At 37.9% G+C, this 18,723-nt stretch overlaps 1 protein-coding gene across 3 annotated transcripts in view; it reads left to right on the plus strand.

Moving 5' to 3' along the window:
• The window catches only part of vta1 (vesicle (multivesicular body) trafficking 1), a 77,906-nt gene that overhangs the window by 45,895 nt on the left and 13,288 nt on the right, over positions 1-18,723 (plus strand). Inside the window, exons 6-7 of one of the 3 annotated variants that reach the window (XM_023288264.3) lie at positions 7,853-8,104; positions 11,880-11,957. In XM_023288264.3, the coding sequence (XP_023144032.2) occupies positions 7,853-8,104; positions 11,880-11,957 (330 nt within the window). The remainder of the gene's footprint in view (positions 1-7,852; positions 8,105-11,879; positions 11,958-18,723) is intronic. The other 2 variants (XM_023288272.3, XM_023288279.3) reach the window with 2 other exon arrangements.

The raw sequence follows: 18,723 nt of genomic DNA on the forward strand, positions 1-18,723 counted from the left end.
CACACTAATATACCAGCGGTCCTTACAGAAAGAGCATTGTCTCCCTGCAGCTCTGGTCTGACTTTCCATCGGCTGGGAGGGGGATATGTTTAGCAAGAGGAAAGGAATGGAAGGAGGAAATGAAGGGGTGGAGGGTGGAAGGGGGGCCAGAGAGAAAAAAGATTGCCAATGCTGAGTTGTAAAAAAATATAGATGTTTTCTGTGACCCAGTTGTCAGAGGAAACATATTGAAATGGTGGTGAAATGTCTCCAGCATTACAGTCCCAGAGAATACAAAATAATTATTTATATGACACAACATTAAAACCACCTGCCTAATATTGTGCAGCCAAAACAGTTGTGACCCACTGAGGCACGGACTTCACGAGACCTCTAAAGGAGTCCTGTGGTATCATCAGTAAATCCTTCAATACCTGGAAGTTGCGAGTTTGGAACTTCAATCAATCAGACTTGTTTTTTTCAGCACATCCCACGGATGTTCAGTCAGATTGAGATCTGGGGTATTTGGAGGCCAAGTTAACACCTTGAGCTCTTTTTCATGTTTATCAAACCATTCAGTTCTGACCCTCAGCCGTCCATTGTAGATGCTCACAGCTATGAACATGACTCAGCAAGCTAAAATGTGCTGTACTTTCTGACACTTTTGTATCATAGCAGCATTAAGGTTTTCAGCAGTTTGTGGAAAGGTAGCTATTCTGTGGGATCAGACCACACAAACCAGCCTTTGCTCACCGTATATCACCTATATTTTTGATCAAGTGCGTGGATCTTGCTGCCTAATATGTCCAACCCCTTGACAGGTGCACTACTGGAATGAGATTCTTAATATTATTCTCTTCCTGTGGCAATAAACAGTCCCTTTAATCTTTTGGCTTCTTGACGTATATAGAGATGGAGTCTTTTGGCTCAAGAAACTGATTTTAACTGGGTTACCAAGACATTTGTTGATAAATTCTGGCTGACCGACTAGTTGCTAATCTGGTGAAAGATGGGCTGACTGACTAAAGTAGATGATACAGTTTATAAAGAGTATGTGAATGAGCAATGACATAAAGGTTTCACAAGCATTATGTGCCCTATAAGGGGGATAAGATGATCAAAATCAGAATGTGGAATAAGTAAAACACAGTATTTTATAGTCTCTGGTTACCCTGCTCTCTGTGATGTGTTCTACCCTGATGAACCTTTTACATTGAAGGCCCAGGAGGACAGACAAAGTAAATTTGGTGATCCTTCTATTTTTGACCTTCTTGTTTTCTGTATAAGATAAGAGATAAGATAAGATAAGATAGTCCTTTATTACTCCCCAGGTCAGGGGAAATTTCCAGTGTTACAGCAGCAAAAATCTTTCAGAGCAGCGCTAACCATATGTACAGTAAAGATAATAATTATAATAACAATAATATATACAATATATGCAAGAATGAAGAATGAATTAGGGCATATAACTGATTTGTTCAGTTTCTGGGAGATTCAGAGTTTTTGCAGGTACAAGTACAAGCTACCATGTAATCTATTGTGATATATTTTTTTGATTCACACATAGTGGTCAGTAGTACTAAACAGGACCACAACAGCTCACTTGGTTACAGTGGCAGTCAGAGTTCACCGTTTCTGAATTTAGAGCTGCAAGGTGCAGTTATTGGAGGCTTAAACAGATCCGTAGTAAACCTATGGCCGTTGCTACCAAAGTGGAAATGTATGTATCGCAGGAGACAAGGACAGAAAAACTAATAATGAATAAATGAATTAGATGTGAATAAAACAGAACTAAGTAGATAAAATACAGACAAAGCAGAGTGCATTCTTCAGATGGCAGCTGGAGACAGGAGTGGACTGTGTGATGGACTGAAAGAGCAGAACCATGCATAGCTCAGAAACTGTTGTTAGAAGTGCCCTTTGGCAAGACATGTAGCCACTAATTGTACCAGGAGAGCTGCACAGTGTCCAGCAGCAGAACAGTTGTACTGTGAATCACCCTGCCACTGCAATAAACAAGGATTCTTGAGGAAGGCAGGAAGCTGACTTTCTTAGTCCAAACTGGCCACAGTATCTGTTTACTTCCAGAACTCACCAGCCACTTTTGCTATTACACAAGCCAAATTGTACGTTTTTTAAGAATAGTGTTTTGGACTTCCAGAATGATTTGGTCACCAACATGCCAACCAGAATTTACAACCAGCATTCCTAAGTTGGCTGCTGGTAGTTTCCCTCTCTGGTTTCAATTAAACTGCCTGTCTCAGATTAGTTTTTTGTTTTTCTCTCATATTCTACCCTACAGTCCATTGTAAATGAGGTGGCAGGGAGTCTTAGACGGCAGGCACTTATTATTCTGGGTTGCAGGTTATTAAATGTAATTTCATGTCATTTACAGTGACCAAAGAAACCAAAAGAGGAAAAGAAAGAGAGAACTTTTGGAACAATAAATACATAGGTTTTCTTTTGTTGAGTTATGTTTCTTCTCAAACTTGTATTGAACTTGTATTAAATTTACACACAGACATAAACACATTAGACAAAATAATCTATGAAACTGTCATCTTTTAAAAGTGTGGGATAATTTGTATTCATACACGAGTTCCTGTATGTTGTCAGTGCATTTATTTATATTTGTGTATGCATGCAAATGCATGTTTGTGTGTGCCTTTGAGTCTTCTCAAAATTGAACTTCATCCAACCATTCCCATTAATTGGATATTGGTCAAAACTCATGCTGGCAAACAGGCGGTAGAGATTAGCTGCTACTCTTCTCCTCAACCTTCACACTATATTTCATTCATGGCACAGCCCTTCCTTTGAAAATTAATAGTCATGTGGAAAAAAATGCCTTTCAGGATCTATTGCCATCCACAGCAAGATCATTATCACTAATTAAGTTGTAATAAAAAGAAGAAAAAAGCTCCTTTACCCCCTTCACTAATGTGATCCAATATGACTTTGAAAACTGAGTCTTTGTGATGGAAGAAACTTTCTAAGTTCCATATTTCTTGTTTGACCTTTTTATTAATGTTCAAGGTGAAGATAAAAATGTATCTTGGCTAAGAAGTGATGCTGTGTCCATTTTAAGTTAGTTGAGGCTACAGCACAAAGTGATATAATGGAATATTTTATCAAAACAAATATTATATAACTATTGTAGGAAATCTCTTATGTGTTTAACCAAAGAAAAATACTCTCAAAAATAACAAAAACTGAACTGACATCGAAACTTAAAGTTTTAACTTGAAAACTGTTGAACCCACTCTGAAAATCAAAACTTAATCAAACTTAAAACAGAGCTAATGTAAACTACCTTTCTCTTTAAAATACCTGAAACATGTTTTGATGGATTCAAGTCAGGTGATGTATTTGGTCAAGTATTCATTTTTTAGAAACTCTTGTTCGAATTTTGCATTTTTAATCATTATTTTCATCTTCTGCCAAACTTTTGCAGACTGGAAGTCATTTTGACAGGCCATATTTTGGTGTATCTGCATGCTTTTGTAGTGCCATCTATAAATGTCACATCCTCAACACCTTTTGCACTCATGCAGCTCTATATGATCACACTCCCATCTCTGTGCTTCGCTGTTAGGACTCTGTATTCACTGTGGTAGCCCAGAGCAGGTTAATGCCAAATATTCTGCACCACATCTGAGCTGAACAAATTAATCTTGGTTCAGTCTGGCCAAAGAATGTTCTTCAGGTTTCTTTTCATGCATTTTAGCGTAATTAAGTTTTATAGTTTATTGCCTAAGACCAAGCAAGGTTCTTTGATAACATTATTTGGAAGTCAAAGTGACAGGCCCTCACTGGAAAACGGTGTGAGTAAAACTATGGTAAAAACAAGTCCAAGTTGAATCAAGTGGTGATTCGGTAAAATGTGTAGATGTTTACAATAAAGCGTTTGGGTATCATTTACTGTTACCTTAGTTTTTCATAAAATATCATAAAATCAAGAAATCCTAAAACTGAATTTCTAAAACAGCTTAATCTATTAAAAGTTATTAAAATGATGTCTAAATAACACAGTCTTCTGGTCTCGTCCCCTTCATTGTGCCCCTTTAATACAGCACGACTAATAGATGGACTCTATTTGTTACGTTATTGTCTCTTTAGTTTGTTTAGCCCACAACATTTAAACTTAGTCTTAATTAACCATGTAATGATACACAAAATTCCCAATTCAATATACACTTCGCTTTTGGAGTCACAAGACTAACACCTTTGTCATCTAGTATCAAAAAATATATTAACTTTGAAAAGTGTCGAATTGGCCATAATTATTTGACCTTAATTCTCAGTTATGGCTGAACCCTGTAAATTGGATAAAGTTATGACCTTCATGCGTCAAAGCTCTTGAGTACCGAACCATGAAAGTATTATCCTGTGTCACGAATACACGTACATTACAGCTCTTGTCTAACTCTGGTTTAGATCTAGAAAACCAAAGTCTTGGTAAGTAAATATTTTGCACTCTGTAATATACAATACACATACAAATGGAGTCTTTATTATTTCTCCCTCACTTTGTCTCACCCAGACAGATTCAAGACATTTTCAATGAAGTGCATTAGTTTTAATGTAATATAATCTTCAATATGTAGCTTGCTAATGTCAACATTTCAGCACCAAAGAAAGTATTCATAGTGTGGTGCGCACAGATGTGACTACTTAGCAGTGAAAGCCCAAAAAGAGTGTGAATACTCACTTAACTTTGACTGGATAAACAAAGTTTAACAACTTAATGAAAGACAAAATATTCCAGCTAAAGTGTCAGATCTCCGCTTAATTCCCGTCTACCTTCCTGCCTATAATGCAGTAATGACAGAGACAGGGGTTTAACATGGTGTCAAATACAGCCTGTGTCTGCAAATCGGTCCAGTCCAGCATTTTTAATCTGTCAAAACATCTTTGGCTGTCAAGAAGTGTTTTCTTTATGTTAGGTGTGGTTGCTGAGAGAGGCAAAGTCTCCAGCATGAGACTCAAGTTGAGGAGATGAAAACACCACAGTGCATTGCTTTTTAAAGATTTCTCACAAGTCTGTCATGTGTTTTGAACTGTTGCTCTGTTTTTTTGGTTTTGACTGACTTTTTTGGCACTAATTTCTTTTTCTTTTCTTTCTTCTAACCTTGATTTTTCAATAATTACAATCCCCGACCAAAACTTGACTCTCCTCATAAGTACAGTATATGTAAGTGTATAGGTATATTGTAAAATGCAGCATAAAGAAACCTGCTGCAAATACAGGAAACACAAGAAAATAAAGAAACACTACACATTTTACAGGACAAAAGGGACCCCAAACAATGACATCAGACACTCCTCAAGGATTTTTAAGAAGTCTGATGTGTAATATATAAGAATTATTCATGATATACTACAGATTTAGTTCTGTGCATCCTGCAGTGCTACTATAAATGCAGCATGTAGCTTTACACTGCATTTTATTGTCAAACTGATAAAGATTTGTTAGTTTGCTTGCACTTAGTTTATTTGCTGCGCTTCATTTTCAAAATGTAACGCGCTAGATAATTTTCCTTTGTAAAAAATTAAGTAATATTTAATCTTCTATGGTAACCCTATGGTACAGCTACACACAATTTAAACTCACACATCAATATCAAATGTGTTTTGTGTTGGAACCAACTTGGCCTCACACTTGAGCTTGGTTATGTACTTGTAGGGAGTCTGAGTTTGGCTGTAGAGATGGAGCCAAGCATGAAAAGTAGAATAGATCTGATCTTAAGGTTCAAATTAAATAGTTTCCAGCAAAGCAAATGTCTCACCCTATAGAAGTACTCATCCCTAAGAACATTTAAAAAGTTTTTATTTTGAATAGTAGCAAATGATGCTTGAGGGCAGTGTAATCAAACAAGTTACAAAGACTTTCTTTTGTCTAGTATTGTTTGTTACAACTGCAGAAGCATAACAATAAAAAGCAGGCCATCTTTAGTCCTGCAGTTGGTTAAAAATGCTGAGAAAGCGCCTGCTTCAAGCCCCATTTCTCATCTACAGCCAATTTCTGATTTAATATCTATGAATGAGATTTGCACACTTCCTGGCAATACAGTTTAATCATATTCTTATAAATTCTAATCATTTTACCCCAAACTCATTTTAAATGTTCCCTCAGCTGATGTGCTTTTGGTGAAGAAACAATTTTTTGGATTGTGATTGCAACCAAATGCGGCCAGGGCATTCAAGTTTCTCCATTCACCACTCTGGCCTTTGAATGCCTTGGTAGCAGAGAAACTTCATTTTCACCACCTCATTTATTTCTAAGTAGCAGCACCTCTGTGTAAGTAAAGGGTAAGCTGCTGGATGAACACACAAGGAACTGGCAATGAATTATATGGGGCAAGTGCCATTATTGTATGGTTTATCTGAGAGACGTAAGCTACAAAGACTGTAATGTTTTATTTCTTTTGATACAACACTTAAACTTCAAGTTCAATGCGTATTTGAACAACACAATACTTCCTACTGTCTTTTGTTTTACTTTATTGTTTCAGGACAGACACATTAGCCACCTTTTCATTATAATTTAGTGATTAATTTCAAATTGAGCTTTTTCCCTCTGGATCATTCACTGGTATAAACATACAAAAACACGTATTTAGTCACAAAACCTATATAGCGAGCAATGTAGAACAATAGTTCTATGTGCTCAAGTTTTAAGATATGTGTTTTAAATGACTTGTATTGAAGTTAGTTAAACAGTGTTTGCAGTGTATAAGTTTGTAATTTCACGTCGATAGTGACGCTGAATCACCATTTTGATTCCCTTCTTTTTGTCTTGACATTGTGATCATAGAGCCTGGTCTTATTTTCAACTTGTCACGTGCCGTTACTTTTCCAGAACCCCTTGGCGTCACATTTGTATGAACTGGGTTCCCCTGTAGACTCCTATATCTCTGTATCGAATGTTAACACTATGATGCTGGTACTTGGAATGCGTACATGTTTGACAAAGTGGCAATTTTTGACACGCTTGGAAGAGGAAAAAATGTTGGCTTTTGTCATTTCACTTATTTATGTTTGCGAAACGAAGATTATTTTGATCCAAGTACTGAGCAGTGATCGAGGTATACGTTCCATAGATGTCATTTTTAGTTGTGTCGTAGAGTTGTGCCAGCCTGATCTGTACTGGTCACCTTTTCTAATGCTAGTTTTCCGTTGCTGTGGTTGTTACTCTTCGCAGGCTGATGATGTCGCCACTCATAATCCAGTCTGCTCTGCTTTCATATTTTAAAAAAAATTCAGACTTCAGAGACTTAAGGTTTCTGAAACAGCTGACCAATTCAAAGCTCTGTAGGCAAGACTGAGAATGTCAGCATAATGTATTATCCATAGTTAGCATGCCACCAAGCTACATACATGTAAAGTAGCGACAGAAACACCGCCAAAAAAAGGTTGGATGGGCTAGACACAGCTGTGCGGGTTGTTGTAAGCGGATATACGGAAATTAAGAGTTAACTGGTCATTGCAAACACCATCACTGCTTCCCTATCAACTTCTGTGGGATGGATATTTTACTAGGCAGTGAATGAGTAGGGAAAACTGTAAAGACATGAAATCAGTCAGGGTTAATCCCATCTACAAGGCTTTTATTGGCTCAGTAGTTTCTGTAGCTGCCAGGGAACACAGCACCAGACCTTTTTAATTTGTTTAAAAATCTGCGATTTAGAAGTCACTCTATTGAAGAAATGGTCCTCCTGAGTATTCCACAGAACATTTAATGAGCTATCTAACGTCTTGAACTGCCTTGAAAACCGGCCCTTGCTTTATATCACATTCCCAATAGGTGAAAAAGTCCAGATCTAGTCTCAGCACAGTTCTTGCCTTTTCTCTCTCTCATTATCTCTGATAGATGAGTTTGGAGCCGAAGGTTTCTCAGGCGCTGGCACCTCCCACGGTGCTTCCTTCAGGGGAGATCCTCCTTCACAGTCCTTTCAGGGCCAGGATGAGGGTTTGGGTCCAGGTCCTGCCCCGGGGATTGGCTTTACTCCCAGTCCGGGACCAGGCCCATCAGGTCCCCCAGCCACAAACTACAACAACATCCACATCCCACCAGGGGCCCATGCACCGGCCAACACTCCAGCTGAGCTGCCACCACCTACAGGTATGATAAGACCTGTTCTTTGTGTCTGTGCAATGCTATCACATTTCAGCACCCATAGGAATGACTTGGGATGTTGGTCAGGTGCCTAATTTGCCAGTCAGGGCATCACCACAGTCATTCAGTCAACCATTCACCTTATAGGCACTATGGATTCTTCTATTTAACAGGGGAAAGTGAAATATGTATTTTCCTGTAGCATCTAGCGGGTTGACTCTTTTGGTTCAGAATTGGAATCAAGGGCACTAAATATTCAGGTTCTCCAGAGGATGAATTAAAATTAGATTCACTTTCCATTTTCCATCATCACCAAGTCAAAATATCAATTTTGGCTGACATAACAGCCAGTGTAACTGTTCTTCCTGTTGGTACCATCAAAGGCCGAGTCCAGGCATTCATGAAAAGGGGGTAAGGTGATTTAGTAGTTAGCAGTTAGCTAAATAGCTAGTTGATATCTAAAGATGATATGTTGTTCTGGCAAAAGTATTTCTAAAAACACGTCAAAATGTACAGGACTGCTGTAACTTTGAATGTCAACAAAGATGAAAAATTAAATATGTAATGGTCACATTTTGGAGGGTTGTAAAGTAGGCTAGTTAACTTAATGATCTGCCACCTGATAAGCTCAGTAGTACTAGACAAGTGTGAATCAGAGCTATATCTCTGACATAAACAGAGCACTAGTGGTGTCTTTTAAAGTGTTATGGTTAAGGAGAAATTGTTTTCAGTATAGGTGAATGTTGAAAGGTCAGTCAGCAGTGTTGTCATTTAACAGCTTTGCTGATTTAGGTGCAGAAGGAAGGTGGTTTAAAGACAACTAAATAGCTGTTATGGACTCAAATATTTTCAAACGGCAAAGAAAAGAGGCTCAGCCAGTGCTGTAGAGGCTTGGACTGGGAAACCGTATTTTAGAAAGGACGCTGTGCCACTTGTTGTCTTTACAAGTGGATACTTTGGGTGCTTCTGTCAATCTCATCAGCCTCAGCTGCACTTAACATCTTATTTAAGTAGCAAATGTTAACACATTAAACTAAAATGGATTTCTGGAGTAAATATTGCTCTCAGGTATCATTGTGCTGGTGTACAGAGAGCTGTTCACATTAGTCGCTACTCTGAGCCTCGGATGATTTTTAGGCTAATATTTTGGTCACTGAAGTGCTTACACTGTCTCTATTAGATCCAAATGTGCTCCTCAATACTGTTCAAGAAACAAACAAGTTCTCCACTTTTCACTGCAGCATGAGGTTCAAAAAGAACTGATGCACACTAGTTGTCAGTGTTGACATTGGGCAGACGTGCTGAATGAAAACTGCAGTTCAGTGTCACAAACTGGTCGTACTAGATAGACTTCAGCCGTTTTTCAGTGAAGGAAGCCAAGCAGGCCGGTGTCCAGCTGTGATGCTTTTACTAGAATTTATGTGACATTTCCACAGAAACAAAGCTAGATCAGTGATACTAAATAAAAATGAGAGTAATGGTACCATCCTTACTGGAACAGTGTTTCAGGCCTCCCATTGTCCTCTGATTATTAAGTGCCTACACGTAAGTACACAATCTGCCATTTTTCACTTCCAGCCCCTCTTATCATTTGTCTTGTAATCTGTCTTCCTTGCTAATTTCCCTTGATAACGCTGAGTACGTGACGGCCTCACAATTTACTGGCTCTGCATTCAGTAACACACCTCCCTGAGAGACTCGCTCACACACACTTCAGTAAATGTGAGTGTGTGTACTTACGATGCACTTGTGCAAATGTTTGCAGATATTCTCCAGAGACCATAAAGATGAGGAAAGTGCTCCAAAGGGAGGGCCGTAGTATCTAATCAGAGTTTACCTCAGTGTCAAGTTCAGCAGTGATTGTGTTTATTGGGAGGTGGACATGAAGATGCTGAGTATGAATATGTAGGTATGAATGAATAAGTGTTCTTGTGCAAGAGGACCTAGTTGTTGCAAATTGTGTAAAGACAAAAGGTTATGTAACACCATTTTAAAGGTACTGTTGTCTTTTGTGTACATGGGTGCGAGGGGTTTTGTTTTGGCTCCCATGTTTAGGGACAGAGCACAATGCATAATGTAGTGTGTATGTGCTTTACACACACATTCACAAGCAAACCTCAAGTCTTGGGGGTGTTTACAGATTACACAAACTTGTGGACAAAGAGCTGGCACAGAAAGTGCAAACGCACTTTCCCACACACACAATTTGTTGGATATTGTCTGGCTGGCATTTAATCAAATGTCCGTGGTGTAAGGAAGAAGTGATTCAATAAAATAAGAGACAGAGGTTGACCTTGGTGCTCGTCCAGTCACCCGAAGTCCCGCTGACAGACGAGGTGTGTGTTCACTCCCTGTGAGTGTTGCTGATAGTGTAAGGCTGTTACATATCACAGGAGAGCTGCATGATATACCGCTGGCTTCAGTGTGTGGGAATGAGAGACGAGGTGTATGTTCACATGAGTGGTTGGATTTAAAGTTTCTGTAGTTCCTCTGAAAAGCTAGTTTTCTTTGGAAATAGATTCACTATATTTTAAATGTTTCTCTTGTTGGAAGTATTTGTTGTTTGTGGCACTTGGAATCACATCCAATGTCTGAAAATCAGAACAAATAGAAAGATAAATTGAAGTTGAACCTTTTTGTGTTTTCCTATTTTGAGGGATATTGGAGTTCCATGTCCTGTTTTCTTTCCATTTTCCATCACTGGAACAAAAACAAACAAACAAAAGAAATACACATTGAAGGTAAACTAAAGAGCTCCCTTTTTCATGACAAGGTTGAAAATGACAAGATAGAGTTGCTGTTCATGGTTTTGTCGACAGTCTGATCTAAACAGGATCTCAAAAGTCAGTCGTTGATACAGAACCAAATCTATGGAGACTACATTTTATCTTTCACAGTTTTTGTTGTTGTTGTTGCACTTGTTGGACAATGAGGGCCTGTTGTCGCAGTGATATAATATATAGTTTGTCCGGGTTGAGTTTGGTTTTTTTCCACTGGAACAGTTCAGAAGTGAAGCAGCACATTTATGATTGATATGTTTACAGATACTTGGTGGCTTTTAATTACTGGAAAATCCAAGTGTTCCCTTTCCTGCTGCACGGATTTCAGAGACAGAAACAAACAAACAAAGCTGGTTGTGCTGACGATAACAAATAAATCATGAAATATTAATTTCACAACAGTTTCAATAAGTATGGCGTTTATTTACATTCACAAGTATATTTCATGCTTCAGAGATGCAAGATATTCTGGAAAAAAATAGATTGAGTGCACAACTGAAGTCATTTCAATTAAACAGTAGTGCACTGATTGGAATTATGCATGAGTTGTCTGAGCTGACACTTTTGTTATTATAGTTTTGACAGGTTTAGGCACAAAAACAACATGGTTAGAGTTGGAGAAAGATTATGATTTGGTCACTTGGTTACAGGTTATGAAGGGATCAAAGTCATAGTGAAGACCAGGAACAAAAAGAAAAAGTGCGGGACATTTTCCATCCATCTACCTCGAGTCAGAATTCCTTAGAGCTCTCAGTTGCTGTAATGTTGGTGTTAAAAATCAGTCAATACTGAGCTTGATGTTAAAACAATGATTTCTAACATCCGTCTTTATCATTCCAATTTTTTACTGAATGTACCAATTTAAACTTATTGCAATTTCTTTGTTTCAAGTGACCATTTGTAGGCGTATGCAAACTAGTGTATATAGTTTTTGCCACTTATTAATTAGTATTTCTTTTAGTGTTATCATTATCATAATCTCAAGTGTCTCTGTTGACCAGCAGAAGCTGCTAAACCAGTGCCTATGCCCCGATCAGTGCCCACTGTTGACCCCACACTGCTCAACGCCCAGCAGCAGGGTAAGAACACACACACAGTGTATACGTTAAATGCATTAAATGTGTATCACATACAGATCATCAACATGGGCACTGCAGACACTCCTCCTGTACCAGGAGTCTCTTTCCTGCCTTTCCTTTCATCTGTTTTTCTTTGTAATCCCCTCAAAAACTGATCCAGCTCGGTCAGTAACATACTACACCAGTCCTCTGATCTCTGCAGTGGATTCTAGCCTGGTGTTGAATTGATTTAAAAAATATTGCTGCTTGTCTCTGCACTCATTGTGGGACCTGTCTGCTTCTATAGGGAAAACAAAAATATGTGAAGCTATGTAGAGTTGGAACTAACTCATGAGACTGAGTCCAAACTTTGACTGCCTTTAAATCCACTTTATAAGCCTTTTTTTTCCCCCATTGACCTTTGCTTTGCATTGTATAACTATAATATTTTATCAGTGTAAAGGTGAAATGCAGTTTCTGCACATTGTGTTGGTCTTTCTGTCTGTATTTCCATCTGTGTTTCAGCACAAAGCTCACTGCATGTTCTGCATGTATGACTGAAAGCAACGATGTCTTTATTTTCATTGGATTATTTCATGAATCTGTGTCTTGTATATGTGAGCAAACGCAAATAATGCCGGTGACAAATAATCCACAAATGTATAGCATGAGGTCTTCATAAAATAATATGATGAAGAAGCTGCATTTATTATGGCATTCCCAGCATCTTCCACTCTGTGCTTCATTAATCTCAAACCTAGGGTAATGATTCACTCTAAAGCTTTTCACACTTTTATATCAAGAACATTTCATCTGCCAATCTGCCAAAAAATACATTTTATGTCAGATGAACCATGTTAGCGAAGGTGGAGCAAACTCTCAAAATAAAAACTTTTGATGAACTTTTTGCATGTTCAGTTAGGATTTGTATGTGCAAATTGAAAATGCACCTTGAACTAGTGGACAAAAACACTTCTACATTGTCAAATTGTTGAAATAAAGATGCAAACAAGCTGCACAGTAGGTAAGAAATGAATTACATAAGTTACCTGTAGTGGGCTGAAAGAACACAATTTACATTTGCAAAAAGGCACATGGAGAATGAACAGCATAAAGGAGCAAAAGTGTTAAGGAGCTTAATGGCCTTGAGATAGAACTATAGATTTAGATGCCTTATTATATAAATGTTCAACATGGTGCTAATTAACAAGAGCAACATTAAGACATTTGTAAGGATTCAAGGTGTTTTATTAACAGTGAGACATGACAAGTATACGTGGTGATGAACAGAGACTTCAATAATAGTGCTGTGATTGTTTTTCATAGTGTTTCAATGTGTGTTGATTAGCATGCCACTTTGCTATATTTATACTCCCCATAGAATGATGAAGGCAACTGATCTTCCATTGTGAGCCTGGGAAAAAAATGGTCAGAAAAGATGTAATGAAGGACGCTTGCATGATTTTCCATTACCAACCTTACGCTCTCATCTCCGCTCTTAGAGATGTAAAAGAAGCGGTGAAAAAGTGACACTGCAGGAGATGGTGGTGACGCTGATGGCCACCGTCTGATTGGACCCTGGACCAGTCGTCTGTCTGCCGTCTAACGTATCATTACAACCACGCCACGGTCTAGACTATCATTAGCCGCTGGCGGTTAGCCGCAGAGAGGGTGAGGAGAGGGAGAGAGCTTATAGTCAGAACATGAAGCATCATTTTCCCATAATTCACACTTTACTAAGTATTTCCCGTCTTCGACAACCACGTCAACGCATGAACGAGAGACAGCAGGTTACTGTCAGATATCAGGCTGGTAGTATTTCTTCACTATAGCCTCTATAGCTTCTCGTTTACGTGTCATTATTTTGGATGCCATGATGCATCAATATGAAAAATTATGTTTCCCTTTATGTCACTGCTTTGCTGCTGCAGCGATATTTTTGCCAGCTACAGATTAGACACCAGTTTGTTACATTAGAGTTCATCTACAAACCAGCAAGATACTAAAATATTTCTTTTTTTTTTCTTCCCCCTGATGATTCGTTTCTTTATTACCAATGCTGAGGGACGTCTAACTCCCAGAGTGAAAGGTTGTACTGGGCAGCTTCAGTGTGTAAATGTGTACAACCATATGTTAACATTCAGATGCATTATGAAAGAAAAGGCCTTGGAGTGTCAGAGAAGAGAAAATGTGACAATAGTTGACAGTAGCAAATGCAATACACTTGACCAACAACATGTAGTCTGTCTATAAAGATCTTATTGTTTTTTTTACATACATGCAGCATCTTGACTGATTAAAATATGCCATCTTCAGACATTAATCAGTGTCTTTAGATGTTCTTAATGCGTTCAGAAGTCACAACAGTGACTTCATCTGTGAGTTATGACAAATCACTTTCGTTTTTGTCTGTTTGTTTTATGCAGAATCATGGTACCAAATTTATGTCCACCACTCTTCTGTTTCCAAAATGTTATTTGAGTAACCATGCAGGCAAAATAGAAACAGGTTATATAAATGGCTTTAGTAGATTGGCAGGTAATTACGGTATTAATCACCTAAGTGGATAATTTCATGCTCTATATATACACACCAGAGTTTATGAGCTGCAGATTGATCAGCCCTCAGCAGAGAACCTGACATGAACCATCCGCAACAAGATAAGCAAAAGGCACTTCAAATTAACTTCAAACCGGAACAGATGTTGCATGATCTCATATTTTTGGCAACTTTAAAGAGTGGATACAGCAATCATTCAGTGTTTTAATATGCTTTTAATACTTTAGGATGCCAGATTTTTCTGGCTAAATACACAATAATTTTACATGTAACGACATAAAGCTGCACGATTCTGTTGTAATCCCTGATGCGGATAAGAAACATACTTTTTCACGTACAAGGAATGACATTAGCTGACTTAATAGTTATAAAAACAAGTCTATGGTCAACACAGACTCGTCAGTGAATTGCAGCTTCTCAGTTGAATGCCCGGTTGCTCATTAGTGGGTCCTTAAGAAAGAAACTGAAAGCCAAATTGTTCCAGGTAAACAGGCACTGTGCTGTTGATGTGCATTATTTAAATACAAAAGCATGTTTTACTTTAAGAGGGCAAAGACAAAGCATATTGCTTGGTCAGCCTGACATGGATAAATGATAAATGGCAATGTGTCTCTTGAGCCGAATATTCCAAATGCATTAGGATTTGAGAAACATGAGGAAATAGCTTTTTCTACTGCATTTATTCTTCTGAAAAGATTAGTGTGCCTGCTCAGCAGAACCCCTAACTGGATAAATAGTTGTAATGAATAATTCAAATTCTTCTCAAGATTTGATTCAAACTTATCTGCAGAGTCATAGAAAGAGAAAAAGCAGATTCTGTCCTCAAGTCGACACTTTTTTCTTCACAGGGGGAATTCAGGCATGTCCGATAAACGCTGTGACTCTGGCAATTACAGTTTTGTCTGATTGCTTTTACAATTAAAATTTAAAGGCCTGTATAAGGAGTACACTAATCCTCAGTCCGAGCTGATAAATGAAATGAAGAGAAATGTTGCTCACAGCACTCCAGTAAAACATATCGGTCTGAAAAGAAAAGGTAAATTACCTAGTAAGCATGTGTTTTCTGCTTAGCAGTGTGTCCTCTCTGCAGCTTTATTCATGAGAGAAGATGCAAAACTTTTTGTAATTCATTCAGTCAGCAGCCTCCTCCTCTTGTCGTCCACATGTGGCATAACACAGAGCAACACAATAAGAGAAAATGCTTCAATTTACTATTGATGTTTAAGTCTTAAACAAAGGGGAGTGGTCACTGGGATGTTTTTGATTATTCACCCCCTCATGAATTTCTAAATGCTCAGAATACTAGATTTCTATAAAGAAATAGAGCTGCCATTTTTTTAAGGCTTCATTGGTATATTCTGCCATGTATTTTGCCTGGATTATTTTGTAAATTATGAACATAGTAACTGAAAAGAGAAGATGTGCTTTTAGGTATATATTTGCCTTCATTGTAGCAATCTTTCACTATATTTAATAATGCACAGCTAAAAAGCTAGATGAGCACACTGGAAATCTAGTTGTATTGAGACATGACACCATAAAGAAGAGCTAAGACAAAGACAAAAACATTTATTATACAGATTCACAAAGCAATAATTGTCCCCCCATTTAATGGAAAATGTCAGAAAGAAACAAAGTAACACCCACGAAAGGACATTAATTCTCCACAAGTAATGCAGCACAGAAATGTATAGAATAAATTTACAAATACAGAGTCCAGAAAAAATAGAAAAGAATATAATGCATAGGTTATTCCAGTCATTAAACAGCAATCCTATTCAATACAGAATACACAAGTCCATAGTTGTGGGACTTTGAACTTGTTATCTTTTATGTTTTAGAATCACAAAATAATCCCATTTTAAAGGTACTCTTAAAGACCTTTTGTTCTTTAGACAAAATAAGTCTAGTTCTATGACAGCTATCCAGTTAAAATATATATTCAAACTGAATAGATGCAGTGGTGGAAGACAGTTTTTGGACACTCCATACATTTGTGAAATATTGTATAAAGAATCACTCTTAGGTGCACTTTTTAAGTGCAGTTTCTTTTAGTACGTCATAGCCATAATACTAACCAAATCCTTAAAAAAATGCCATTAAAAACTTAAAATTGATTGGTTCCATAAATATAAGAAATTTTGAGTATTGAGTCATTTTTGTAGAATTTAGTTTTGTTGGTTTTTATTGTAAACAAGAAACAAAAAAAATATCAGTTGTATTTGTTTGTGTCTGTCCAATGCAGCCACATCTTTTGAAACACAAAAAAGATTTTTCCACAAATATTTCATGATAATATTTGAGATTATGTAAAATTTTAAGCGTGTCCGAAAAATTTTTTTCCACCACTGTAGATGCACCTCCTCTGTTAATTTTCATTTCTCTGAATAACTGTTTTAGTGTCCCATAAAAATGTGAATCTTGACCTTACTTCTAGAAAAACAAAAACAAATTTTAGGTTTCATTTCTCAGACCAAATTTTGTCATAAGCTATATCACATATCTGAACTCTACAGGAACATCACAGACAACTATGAATGATGATGTTTCACAATCCATGGTAGCACATGTACAGATGAGAATGCAGAATGAAAAAGGTCTGCTTTCTTAGACTGTTTGGTTAGCAACAAGAACATCCTCAAAAATTGTCATTGATTACAAATCATAATTAACTTTTACTGGGATGTGACCTCAGGCAGCATCAGTCCTTTCAGCAAAAGCCCTGTAGGGAGTATATTTTAATGGCAGCGCCCTCTAGAGGCACAGGGATGAGGTCGGGGTCGCTGGATGGGACAACAAAACTTTTGGATTCAGCAATGACCATTGCACAGCCTTACCCTTATTTTTATTATTATAAACTTGATGCCAAATGCCCTCTAACCCTTACAAAGTACTTATTTTAATTCAAATCCCAATCTTTCCCAAGACCTTACAAAGTTCCTTTTGCGCTTAAACAAATGAAACCTTTAGCAACGCATTGTCACATCAAGGTCATGGACAAACCACCAAAATGCCCGTCAGATAATGGCACACATGATTTGCAGTGAACCAATCAAAGATATGCTAAATCGATGAAATCACAGTCCCAAAGCGGCCCAGGTGCAAAAAACAAAAATGATCAAGTAAGGACATTCAAAGAGTTGATAAATGATGCTTGCCAACACTTTCTGAGTTACACATCTGGCTAAATGGGGAGTGTAGCAATATTAGTTGCCATTAAACTGCGTCAGTAACAGTTACTACAAAGAACCCTGTGTTTAAATGCTGCTGGGTAAAAGTTTGTTTGCCACAGAGATCTTTTCTGTTTTGTACAGGCTTTAGAAACACATGCAGTTAATAGGAAGGGATAAGCGCAAAAGTAAAGAGGACCAGTTAATCAGAGAAGTCATCCATCCACTCAATGAACCCTAAATGGGTAATAAAAAATGTTTAAGAATTGGTCAGTTCATCCCTGGCGAAGCTGTAATACATCCCTACTGTTTATTGTGCAGCCTGCTGAATGCTAATTGATTTCTCATTACGATGAAAGCTGACTGTCAGCTTGTTTCCTTTATTCTTTTCATTTCAAATGAAGCTGTGGTCTTTGGAAAACGACTGCTCAGATCATTTCTTATTTGAACGTCCTTCTCCAAATCTGTCTCCTTGTTGAGCACTGTGGTTTCTGGCCATCTCCCATCTCTTTGCTGACTTTCTCTCTTTAGTTTTTTTCCACTATTTTCCCTCCTCTGCTTCTCAAACTCTTCCCATCCATGGGAGTATGCAGTCAGCATATTTGCAAATCTTTTCCCAGCTTTTTGGAGGAGAAGAGAAATCAGCCAAGGGATTAAAGGCTTATGGTGCAACATTATTCAATCATTCTTTTTTTTTTCCTGTTCTTCTCCAGGACGCTTTTAAGAGTATAGGACCATGTTTTATGAGTGTTGCTAAGCCAAGAGAGCCATTATCTGTTGCTCTGTTCCTTCATCCTGCACTGCTTCTCAAAGCGGCCTCCAGAGACCTTCAGTGGTCATTTATGGGGTCCCACCACGTTAACATTAAACTTGATGTCGTTATTATTTCATGTGCTAGACATTAACTCTGTGAGAGAGGCAGTGGCTGTGTGGATCTCCAGATTTATCCTCTCTGTTGTAGGTAAGGAACGTCAAGCTTGCTGTGGTTAGTACTCCCCAAAATACACCAGTGACCTCACCAGTCAATCAGCAAACAAGCACATAATCACAAGAAGATG

Source organism: Amphiprion ocellaris, chromosome 12, assembly GCF_022539595.1.
Source record: "Amphiprion ocellaris isolate individual 3 ecotype Okinawa chromosome 12, ASM2253959v1, whole genome shotgun sequence".
In the NCBI taxonomy this organism is placed as follows: Eukaryota; Metazoa; Chordata; class Actinopteri; family Pomacentridae; genus Amphiprion; species Amphiprion ocellaris.